Source organism: Myotis davidii, unplaced genomic scaffold, assembly GCF_000327345.1.
Source record: "Myotis davidii unplaced genomic scaffold, ASM32734v1 scaffold362, whole genome shotgun sequence".
In the NCBI taxonomy this organism is placed as follows: Eukaryota; Metazoa; Chordata; class Mammalia; order Chiroptera; family Vespertilionidae; genus Myotis; species Myotis davidii.
The window spans coordinates 328584-341276 of record NW_006297152.1 but is presented as its reverse complement, the minus strand read 5'-3'; the positions used below and the strand labels follow the sequence as shown (position 1 = coordinate 341276).

Sequence of the window (12693 nt, the reverse complement as noted above, 5' to 3'; positions counted from 1 at the left end):
GTTCGATTCCGGTCAAGGGCATGTACCTGGGTTGCGGGCACATCCCCGGTGGGGGATGCGCAGGAGGCGGCTGATCGATGTCTCTCTCTCATCGATGTTTCTGACTCTCTGTCTCTCTCCCTTCCTCTCTGTGAAAAATCAATAAAATATATTAAAAAAAAAAGAAAGAAAGAAATTGAAACCTATCAATTTCAGGGGGTTTGGGGCCATTTCAGTGCCTGGAGGAACCTGGTGTTTCCCCGAGAAAGAGAGGCATGCTCAGCAGCATTTATCGGCCAAAACCTAGGGGCTCCAACCAGAAATCGAGTTTCTACTCGTTTCTGATGGTTTGTGCTCTTCCTAATTACCATTTCCTCATGGGCTTAAAATAATGGACATAAGGAAAAGTGCATACTTTGTCTACGTGGAAAATGAAGCGCGGTGTCCTTCTTGTCTGAGTCTTTCTCTCCCCCCTCTTCCTGAATCCCCTTCTCCTTTCTCGAGGCTTTAGGGCCTCCAGACCCCATCTCCTCCTCCTCCGTCCCATTCATACCTGCTCACAGGACATGTCTAGATCTCAGTACAGACGTAAGAGATGGCATCTCCTCTGGGCGGTCAGTGTGCTTTGAAACTGATCTATCACTAGGAGCCCAAAGGCATTTTATCTGCTGGGAAATGTCATAAAGGCATTTTCCAGGCACGGGCTCCTGTTCAGGGCTCCGAAGTCACCTGAGGGCAGCTTGTCCACAGGAATGACTACTTTGATTTGCAGAGAGGGAGGGGCAGTATGTGGGAGCCGGTGGCTTGGTCTGGGAAGCTGAGACTGGGCAGGTGGGTTACAGGAGAATGAGTTGGCTTCAGAAATGTGTTACTCACCTTATATATTTGCCTCACGTGAAAAGTGAGAATTTGTATTTTTTTTTTTTTTCCTGGATGGAAGTTAGTTTTTTCCACTGAAAATGTAAATGTCATGTTAATGATTCTCAAAGGGATCAGAGGAAGGTCTTAGATTTTGAAGTCCCTATTTGTTTTAGGGTAACTGGTAATGGATGGATGTTATGTATTCTCTTTTACATTTCAGTTTGATGATTTTCCCTCAACATTCAGCTATTTATGAAACGACCCAAAGCTGGAAACCTCACCTTGAAATATCTCACTCATTATAATTAAAATATGACGAGAAGGTGGTAGCATTTGTTTAGGGCTTCCAGGTTACGTAGGAGGCAGCATCTCCCTTTAGACTACCAATTCCCTTCTTCTTGACTTCTTTAAAAAACTACCCAGTTCTGCCTTTAGAAATAAGAACACTTATTATACTCTGTTTTTCAGTGAAAACTCCCCCCACTTTTCACTTTTATGATGTTAAACAGTAAGGCTTTGAGGAAAAATGACACGTCTATAGGACATAAGGTACTATACAGGCACAAGGTACCGGGAGAAAAAGGTCGAGAGAGGTCTGAAGCTTAGGCGTAGTGTCCCGTGGTGGCTCACTGCGGGCAGCCAATCTGCCCAGGAGGGGACAGGCATCAAAGAAAGGAGAGGAATAAGCCCCCATGCTACACTGACTTAGCTCCACAAACCACCTCGCTCCCTCCCCCGCCCATTCTGAAATCTTATCGTCTCTTTCCACTCCCCATGGGTACTTAAGTATCCGATCTTAAAAAAAAAAGCCATACAGAATTAACATTAAAAAAATAAATTTATTTCCAGTCTGAAATACTGAAGAACAAGCATACAGACAAGTATTACAAAGAGCAAGTAATCAGAACATGAAAAATGACTTAAGACAGACAGGGATTCTCCCAAAAATACTCTGAGTTTACACATAAACAGAGTTTTAAAGACATTTTCCCACATTCACAGAGGGCAAAAGCTGTATTTGTGACAGTTATAAATGCAACAGCTATGGAAAGCATCTGATTTTTCTCTCAAATCATTTGATTAAAAATTTACACACGTGTTGGTTACCCAACTCCATTTCCCAGATATGATACAGAATTATATGATATTCTTGTTTGACATGTTACAGATAACTTTAACTAAGTGACAGAAAAATTATCAATTCATTTTGTATTTTCTCATATATTTCATTCTTTTATTAACAAGGAAAAATAGATATGACATGTACTAGTATATGCTTTTCAGAAATAAAGTATTCCAATTTTTATTTGTAATTTCAAGAACTCAACAAGTACATGATTATCTCAAATAACACTGATAGTTTAAAAACAAAAAACCATCGCGCTAGCTAGTTTGGCTCAGTGGATAGAGCATCAGCCTGTGGACTGAAGGGTCCTGGGTTTGATTCCAATCAAGGAATGTGCCCCAGTTGCAGGCTGAGTCCCCACTGGGGTTGTGCAGGAGGCAGTCGATCAATGATTCTCTCTCATCATTGATGTTTCTATCCTTCTCTCTCTCTCTCCCTTCCTCTCTGAAATCAATAAAAATATATTTAAAAAACAAACAAACAAAAAAACAACAACAATCACTCAAAGGAGGGACCTTAGAATATATTTGGGGCCATAAAATCTTGATGTAAATAGCTAAGGAAGTTAATGAGTCAGCATATTCTGCCAGAGCTCTCACCAACTGAATAAAAAGGCTAAAAAGACAGATTTTAAATCCCCGTATCCACAAAGTAACAAACATAGTGTTTATCCAATTGCCCAGGGAAGGTCTCAGCTATATTTTAGTTTAGTTCCTGTGGTACCATGATTTGGTCCACCCCATGATGACTTTTTGAAAGATCTTTGAGATCAAATCGAATACATTCATTATATGGATGAAGGGACAGCTAGAAACAGATCCAGGACCGGGAGTTCCTGGCTCCCAGCCGAGTTGTTCTGGTGACACAGCCTCTGGGTAAGATTCTACATAATCGGTTGATTACAGACGATGTTATCGTTCCAGGATGAAGCGATGCATATGTGATGCTCAGATCAGAGCTGCTAATTCACTTCCAGGGTATCAAGGGTACAGCGGGTTGGCTTTTCTTGTTTGTGTGGACATAATATAAATATCACGGCTGATAAATGTCATTACTCTGAAGAGGATATTCCCTTATCAGTTTAGAGACTCAGGATGTGAACAACATCTAAATTCTCACTGTAAACAAAACGCAGAGGTAGGCACTGTGGAAACACATTTGGTCCTATGCTGCTTCCCCTGAGTGTGTGAAAGCGCTGACTGTTCCTACAGTATGGAGACTGTACAATGTGGTGAAGACAAGACCCATTCTCTTGACAAACCGAGGGAGCACATGCCTGGGTACTGTATTTCTCAAAGGAGAATAGTCATAAAAAATGACACTGGAGAGCCCTACCTGTTTGGCTACAGCACTGGCCTGTGAATGGAAGGGTCCCGGGTTCGATTCCCATCAAGGGCACATGCCCAAGTTTCAGGTTCAGTCCCTAATAAGGAGGCAGCCAATCAATGATTCTCTCTCATCACTGATGTTTCTATCTCCCTCTCCCTCCCTCTCCCTTCCTCTCTAAAATCAATAAAAATTAAAAAAAAATTTAAAAATGACACTGGAGCCCTAACTGGTTTGGCTCAGTGGATAGAGCGTCAGCCTGCAGACTGAAAGGTCCCAGGTTCGATTCCGGTCAAGGGCATGTACCTTGGTTGCAGGCACATCCCCAGTAGGAGGTATACAGGAGGCAGCTGATCAGTGGTTCTCTCTCATTGATATTTCTAACTCTCTATCCCTCTCCCTTCTTCTCTGTAAAAAATCAATATATTTTTTTTAAAAATGACACTGGAGAATTAGCATAGATAGCATTTTTTAAAATCCTCAACTGAGGACATGCCCTTTTTTATTGATTTTAGAGAGGAAGGGGAAAGAGAGAAACATTGATCAGTCGCTTCCCATACTCACCCCAACTGGGGATCAAACTGAAACCTGAGTAGCCCTGACTGGGAATTGAACCCACCACCTTTCAGCGCATGAGAGGATGCTCCAACCAACCAAGCCACACAGCCCAGGGCTAGACAGCATTTTAAGCGGTCTCCACTAAATCGGACCACCCAGGCTGGGCACAGATTTCCTCATCTTAGGAATCTTCAAGGCAAAAGTATAGGATGTGATATAAGAAATCATGGAAAAGCCAGTTACACATATGATGAAATTTTCTTACTAGAAAGGTATATATTGGGGGGAAAAAAAGTGAGTAAAAAAGCCAGTGGGTACAAAACATCTCTCTTTCAAACCGGAGTGCATAAATATAGGTTACCATTTCTCCCATGATAAGAAGACAGAGAAGAGAAGTCAAGATGCTGAGCCTGTATCTGGCTCCTGAGCTTAACTAGAACATAAGACCAAAGTCGTGGGTGGGTTGTCTGTACACTGAATGGTTATATGGTCAATGTCAGTCCCTGTTACAAGGCGCTTTGTAACGAGAATGTAAGAAACGGGAAACCGTAGCAGTTGTCAGGAAGTAGCATCCCAGCACTGCCCCTCGGTGGACTGAAGTGTCCTGTGGACTGAAGTGTCCTGTCGCTACACTGTACGCACACTCAGGGGGTTCGACAGCTGGAAAGGGAGCCAATAGGACACTTGGTCCTATTGGGTATTTTTACATATAAATTGTACGTCCTCTTCTGTGACTTAAAGGGATTAGACCTCCACACGATCATTTTAGAAAGCCATGTAAGCTTCCATTTTCCACAAAAAAGAAAAACATTGACTTTTGAAAAATAAATATCAAGAAGCTTCCTTTGAGATAGATGATAGAAGACTAAAAATGGGACACTCGTTAGATAATGGTAGTGTTAAAAGGATGTAAGCAAAATATTGCTTCAGTTAATAATTCAGCAAAACAGTAACTGCATGTAGGAGCCATACAGTAATTTTCAAGTAAGTGTCCATTCCTCATAACCTATGAACCAAGCCTTACAGCTCAAATATCACATGATACTAACTTTTCTTTTCAGCTCAAATTTCTGGTTCTGACTGCTTGGACATCATAACAGTTTTTAATTCTTCATCTGTGGGACTATCAACTGGCACCTGTGGAAAGAATCAGAAGATGAGAAAGTTTATAACATCTGGCACGTGCATTATGCCCGATCAACCATCGGCTCAGGGATAAAGAAAGAGCTGAGGAATAGATTGGCTTCACACTTCTTCCATGCACACATTTTTCAATAGTATAATCATAGAAGTATTTATTACTTACAGCTTTAATATCGCCGTTCGTAATTCCTGTATTTATGTTGTGTCTCCTCAGATCAGACTTGATTAATGCTGAAACAGAAGCACCAACAGTTACTTCAGAGTAAGTAGCATTGTACTTTCTCTAAGTAGTGCAAAGTCTTTTTTAATCTTGTCAAATTTGGCCTACCACAGTGCCATAATACTCAATGGCATCCTTGTGGTCTGAAAAAGTAAGAGTACCTCTCTAAGCCACTGACTTAATTAGCAAGTCATTCATTAGTGAGGAAATACAAGATGCCAGGAAACAAGGATACAAAGATGTACCTTTCCCTAAAGCACCTTCCCATGTAGGGAGATATTGACATGTAGGCACTGTATACTGAACTGCAACAATTCAGGGTGGTATAAGGTGTCATGGGAGCATGGAGGCGGGGGGATGCCTATGTTAGGCAAAGGAAATCAGGGAAGGTTTGCCAGAGGAGACACATTTGAATTGAAACTTGAACAATGAGTAGGAACTTGTCAAACATATGGGAGGACAGAGGAAGGCATTCTGGGCGGGCAGATTACAGCATATGCAAAGCTATTGGGACAGGAAGAGCTTAGCCTATTCTTGGCACCAGAGGTAGTCAGGGATCATTGAGGGAGATGGCAGGATACGGGGCTGGGTTGGTAGGTATTGTGGACACCGTGTAAAGAGTTTACACTGCATCTGAGAGGGGAGGATGCTATCAGGGCTGTAATAGAGTGAAACGCTCTCTCAGTCTCTCTGACTCTATCTTAATTCTAGCCTGCATTTTCCCCAAGGCTTTCAGGCACATAGCTCCTGCTGTAGCTATGCTAATCATTAGAGGAATGCTGCTGGAGGCTTGAGTTGTTGAAAGAATAGCCCTTGCCAGGGGGTGCCTCTCAGAGGTAGGAAAATATGTACAAAATTATGACTGTTTATCAAAGATTTGCAGGAGCCTCAAGAGCAGGCTCAGACCAGTAGGGGTCAACATCAGTGGGCCAGGAACAAAGAGAGGTAGAGATTCACCCTCTTCCCTGGACCCCTGGTGGCATCCAGATATCTGGAGTCCTCAGTCACATCTTGCCCTCCCTCCTTTCCTCACTTGTTTTCCTTTGACATAAAAGAAGCCTGAATTCTGGGCTCTCTTAAAATGGATTTGAGGAATGTCTACGGCATCCTCATCTTCTTAAGCTGGTGGTGCCTTCTTGATCAAATGAACCTTTCCTTACTCCAAGCTCTGAAATTTTTAATACTGGCCTTTTGAAGCTTCGGGGACACGTACAAACTTTGGGACTGGTAACTCAAGGAGCTCCGTCTGGCAGGAGGATCATTTTTGGCAACAAGATTAGAGACAGGACGGTCAGTTAAGAGGCTTTAATCCAGCCGAAACCGGTTTGGCTCAGTGGATTGAGCGTCGGCTTGCGGACTGAAGGGTCCCAGGTTCGATTCCGGTCAAGGGCATGTACCTGGGTTGCCGGCACATCCCCGGTAGGAGATGTGCAGGAGGCAGCTGATCGATGTTCCTCTCTCATCAATGTTTCTAACTCTCTATCTCACTCCCTTCCTCTCTGTAAAAAATCAATAAAATATATTTTTTTGAAAAAGAAAAGAGGCTTTAATCCTGCTGAGAGAGGCATGGTGAGGCATGCATATGTGAGAAATGGAGATAAAGGGACAAGTTTAGAGATATTTGAGAATAGAACCGTAAGACTCGTTGCTTCGATAGAATATGAAAAATGGACATAAAGCAGGTAAAAAGAGTCATTAAATGCTCAATAACACACCTACAAAGAATATAAAAAACATAGGGAGGACAGAAAGAAAAAAGTGGGTGACTTAAGTTTTCTCGTTTGGGCAACTGAATGAATACCAACTGAATGAATACATGGTGGTCCTAGTCATTGAAACTAAATATACAGCCCTAACCGGTTTGGCTCAGTGGATAGAGCGTCGGCCTGTGGACTCAAGGGTTCCAGGTTCGATTCCGGTCAAGGACATGTACCTTGGTTGTGGGCACATACCCAGTAGGGAGTGTGCAGGAGGCAGCTGATCTATGTTTCTCTCTCATCGATGTTTCTAACTCTCTATCCCTCTCCCTTTCTCTCTGTAAAAAATCAATAACATATATTAAAAAAGAAAAGAAAAACAACTAAATCACACTTTCTAAAAAAAAAAAAGAAACTAAAAAACAAGAGGAATATGTATGATGAGAAGATGGTAAGTTCAGTCCTGGACAGGCTGAGATGCCCAGAGAACATCCAGGTCTGAAGATAAATCTCTGATTGGATGTAAAAGAGATCAGGGTCTGGAGACACAGATTTGGAGTTACTAGTGTAAGTGGTAGTTAGTCCATAGACTGACTGCTCAAGGAGAGTTTGAAATAAGCAAAGAAGATAAAAGCTGGTGGGTAGTTCACTACTCTAGTCAGTCATAAAATAAAGTAAAATTGGTGTCATAAAAGTTAGTCTAAGGCGTCCTTTGAAATCCACATTCTCCCTTATACTTCTGCTCCATTGCTGATACCAACAGTTTAGAAATTCAGATATTTATGCTGAGCTAATTGGACATATGTAAATGACTTGAAGAAACTGGTGATGTTGTGCATTGAGATCATATTTAAAAGCAGTTTAGATATTAAAACACTAAGCTTTAAATTGCAGCCATGATTGCCATTGACTGATCAGCTCTACATACAATGTTGTACAATTTGCCAAATTAAAGAGGCTACTCACTTATTTTTTTAATATGGAAAAAATGTGTATTTTATCATTAATACTAACTGTAGGATTTACAAAAACTATGAATGGCATTATTACCCACTTTTTTCAAGGGATGCAGATGGGCTGTGGACAAATAATGTGCTTTACAGGAACTGCATTCAAATGCTAATTCCTATGTCAAAGCAAGAACTCCCAGCAATTCCAGGGGAAGAAATGTAAAAAGAAAAGGTACCACCTTCATCACACCTCAGGACTTCCCAGCCCTCTTTCCTGTCTATACAAGTGAATCCATCACAGTCCCTCCAGTAAAATTCTCAACATGTGCGAGAAATTACATAGCATTTTTAGATGGGAGAAGCATTGACGTAAAACAATTTCAAAGTTCTTTTTTCACTTTTTTCACGACTTGATTTGCTTGAATTGACATTTTTGAATCTGATTATAAAAATAATGTAAAAACAGAGTTCAAAACAGCTCCCTTTTTCAAAAGTTCAACAATAACAGCACAGACAGTGGTTGCTCAGTGGTTGAGCGTTGATCTATGAACCAGGAAATCACTGTTTGATTCCTGGTGTAGGGTTTCAGGCTCGATCCCCAGTAGCGGGTGTACAGGAGGCAGCCTATCAATGATTCTCTCTCGTCACTGATGTTTCTCTCTCTCCCTCTCCTGTCCTCTCTCTGAAATCAACAAAAATATATTTTTAAAAAATACAACAACGCCTTAGGCGGTTTGGCTCAGTGGATAAAACGTGAGCGTGCGGACTGAGGAGTCCCAGTTCTATTCCAGTCAGGGGCATATGCCTGGGTTGCGGACTTGATCCCCAGTAGGGGGCAGCGGATCGATGATTGATCTCTCACCATTGATGTTTCTCTCCCTCTCCTTTCCTCACTGAAATGAATAAAAATATATTAAAAAATAATAACACTATTTGATAGACATATGTTACTTTCCCTGGAAATTAAGAGTCAACATGGGATTATTTATGACATATCAGTAGTTAGGCAGTTAAAGTATTACATGCCTCAACGTTTTGTATGTTTTATATCACTAACTGAAGAAAACGGGGGAAACTCCCTCATAGCAGGATGTACATTTTTTTTGGCTTTTTGTTTTGTTTTTAGAGAAATTTTAGGAGTTTACTTGAGCCAAACTGACAACATATGTGGGGGAGCCGATCTCTAATGCCCCTTGGGATGGTTTCCTTGGAGGGCACGGGGGACACTCATGCTCTTCAAACATAACAAGTGAACGACGGTGATCTTAGGTGGTTGTGTATTTCCGAAATAAATGTTCACCACTGGTAAGATTTCATGTTTGCGGTTTCAAAAAGAATGATCAGGTATTCAGTAAATGTAAAGAAAGCCTTGCTTCCCATCTTCTGGATAGATTCTGTCTCTCGTGTTGGTAAAGGGCGGCAGAAAGAAATGAGCAAGTGAAATAACAGTAGAAGCCAGTATGGACCAGAGAGCACTACTGGACATGCATTGCTTCAGAATCCAATTTTACACTGTATGTCTGGACAAACTATGGATCCAAGTTCTTGAGCATGCTCTTTCTCTGGAGGTGGGGCACTACCCACTCTCCTGCTCTGGGCTCTTCTGATTACACCCAAGAAGTGTAAGAACTGGCTAATCATGCCGAATGCTATTTCCATCGCCACCATTTGACTTCTTACACCACCACGACATTGTAGTAATAGCTAACATGATTAGGCTTGTCCTAGGTGCTAGACACCTCCACTGATTCTCATAACAACCCTTGAAGGCAGGCTTTTAAATACCCTATTGCATAAACGAGGGAAGGAGGATTTGAAAGATGAAGTCGCTTGTCTAATGTCACACAGCGAGTGAGTAGCAGAATCAGAACTCGAGGGTGGGTATGCCCACTCCAGCTCTTTTTTTTTTTTTTAATATATTTTATTGATTTTTTTTTTTACAGAGAGGAAGGGAGAAAGATAGTTAGAAACATCGATGAGAGAGAAACATCGATCAGCTGCCTACTGGAGATGTGCCCGCAACCAAGGTACATGCCCTTGACCAGAATCGAACCTGGGACCTTTCGGTCCGTAGGCCGACGCTCTATCCACTGAGCCAAACCGGTTTCGGCATGTTGCAACAGTTTTGCTTTCTGTGCAGAGTGACTGTATTGAATTCGAAACCTGAATGATAAATTAACAGCTTCATATCGTTGGAAGAAAAGAAATCATAGCCTGCGTTCTATCTCATTTTTGTCTTGAGTTCTGCCAAGCCATTCAGAATCAATATACGTGAAAATTAAACATAAAGACAATCTGATACAAGTACGTTTGCCAGAAAAATAGCCTGATTTACCTGTGAAAATGATGCCTACAAACATCCAAGCGCAGAGGAATATGTTTCCTGCCCACGGATCATAGTCTGATGTGAGCTTTCCTTGAGCCAGCGTGAACAGAATTCCAAAAATCTAAAATAAAATAATTATTTTCATCAAATTTGCTTTTGAAAAACAAGTATAACGTTTTCCCCAGAATTTTCTTAACGCTTTTACTCACTTGATTTGACTTCTAGAATCATTCCTTAAAAGGTGGAATTTTAAAAACAAAAACTAGGGTCAAACTCATCATCCGCCGGAATATTCGGAAAACCAGTCACTCAGGTGGAAGGGAAGTCAGAGGCTTACCTGTGCGGCAGCATTGAGAAGACCGGATGAAGTACCTTCAGATTCAGGGTACGTGATTTCCACAGCAAACTCAAAGCCCAAGGGGAGGTAACCAGTCATGAAGAAACTAGGAAAATGCATCCAGAATTACAGGATTAGCAGAAGGGCAATGTGACACAGAGGCAGTCATTCTACCTTTCAGGCCCATTCGAACGATCGGATAAGGGAATGTCTTGAGGTTGGTATGTGAAAGTAAGGCACTTTTATTGTGCATCCATTGACCCCCAAGGTCACAAGAACTGAGAAGCAAAACAATGTCTACTATTTTCCTGAGAAAAATACAGTTACTTGGACTAAGTAAGGCTTATCCACTTTTCACCTACATACACCAAAAAAAATCCAATTTAAAACTATTCTTTATATTCCTAAAGTATTACATATTTATGTGCACAAGATGAACCTTTTAAAGTTTAAAATGTTAAAGAACCCTTGGATGAACTTTAAAAATTAACAAAACCACAATAGCCCTAGCCGCTGTGGCTCAGTTGGTTGAGCGTTGTCCTGTGCACCGAAAGGTCACCAATTCGATTCCCGATCTGGGCACACACCAAGGTTGCAATTTTGATCCCAGGTCAGGGCACCTGTGGGAGACAACCGATGGATGGTTTTCTCTCTCTCCCCCACTTCCTTCCTCTCCCTCTAAAATCAATAAGAATATACTTATTATAAAATAAAACCCACAGTAATATTTCAGAATCATAACAGCATGCTATTATTCCTCCTAATCACCTTTCGATACTTACCCAAGCACCCCTCCAGTAACAAACACGATGATAATGTGTTGAAGGTCCAGTGTGAAAGTAAATATAACCATTCCCAAAAAAGACAAAATGTAAACTACCAGAGTAGTCTGTCTAAAACAAAACAAAACAAAATTGTTAGTATTATATCCGAAGCGCATAATAATCATGTGGTTAGCCATTGCTCTGTCCACACAGTAATAAATACTTTGGTTTTCAAGATTAGGTTTCCCTTATCTATGGAAAATATTTCCACCAAAGCGTGGACTTCAAAGCTTAAATTTCAACAACAGCAGACAACAAAACCCACACCACATCTTATGCTAGTATAGGAAGGAATATTCATATGGATAACATCATTTTTATGTCTCCAAATGGGATGGTTCCCTATCCATATTTCGACTTGGGTTAAATTCTACCTCTTCTAAAATGCCTTTCCTATCCATTGAAGCTTACAACATTGTTTCTTTCTTCTAAATTTCTTATCATTTTACTATCCAAATAATTGATACTTGATATCTATTGGACTTATGACATCTATTTTAGTCTGTATTATTATTATTTAATTTTTTAATGTGACTGACTTGTTTTCCCCATTTAGACTACAAGTGTCTTAAGGACAGGGACTATATATTGCTTGCTACAATTCCTAGCTAACCTGAGAAGACAACCAGGGCAACAGATAACACATTGCTATGCCTATCAAGTTTTTAAATTATATAATGGACCAAAAATTATTAATAAGTTTAATCCCTTACATAAGATCCCTTCATCTATAAATTTAATGGGTTTCACTCTAGCTATCATTTCATAATAATGAAGCTGTAGCAAGTGCTATCTTAAATTATGGGAGAACTATCTTGGAGAATTCAAGATCAGAGGTAATTTGAAAGGGGTTAGATCAATGGTTCCCAAGGTGGGGCACATGCCCCATAGGGGGGCAATTGGATTTTTAAGGGGGCAATGTGAGAATGAGTTATTAACTGAATTTTTTGCATTTCTTATGGTTGTGGGTGCCTCATATACTGAATATAAATATATATTATAACATATTTATGCATTTCAGTTCTCTATTATGTTTTGAAACTTTATTTGCTTTTTTTATATCACTTCATATTATTTTTTTAAAATAATTTTAGTGATTTTTCTTCTTCAGTACTTCAACTGTCCTTTCATTCTTTTATTTTTCTCTTTCATGGATGCCATGTTCTTTGGAAGCTTGTTTAGACCAAGTTCACGGCCTTTGAGGCTTCCTCCACGTGACTAGGAGCTCAGTTTTTGAATAATAAGAATTACAAGTGGCGGGGGCGGGGGGAGGGCCTCAGGATGTTAGACATGCTTAGGTGGGGCATGGCCACAGGAAGGCTGCGGACCACTGCTGTAGAGCAAGC

The 12693-nt window shown here is 40.7% G+C and overlaps 1 protein-coding gene across 1 annotated transcript in view; it reads right to left on the bottom strand.

Moving 5' to 3' along the window:
• Nucleotides 1–3885: 3885 nt before the first annotated feature.
• The window catches only part of FLVCR1 (feline leukemia virus subgroup C cellular receptor 1), a 30374-nt gene continuing 21566 nt past the window's right edge, over nucleotides 3886–12693 (bottom strand). Inside the window, exons 7-11 of the mRNA XM_006772969.2 lie at nucleotides 11306–11416; nucleotides 10524–10629; nucleotides 10196–10307; nucleotides 5157–5224; nucleotides 3886–4987 (exon numbers count right to left, since the gene is read on the bottom strand). Of these exons, the coding sequence (XP_006773032.1) occupies nucleotides 4913–4987; nucleotides 5157–5224; nucleotides 10196–10307; nucleotides 10524–10629; nucleotides 11306–11416 (472 nt within the window). The 3' untranslated portion in view covers nucleotides 3886–4912. The remainder of the gene's footprint in view (nucleotides 4988–5156; nucleotides 5225–10195; nucleotides 10308–10523; nucleotides 10630–11305; nucleotides 11417–12693) is intronic.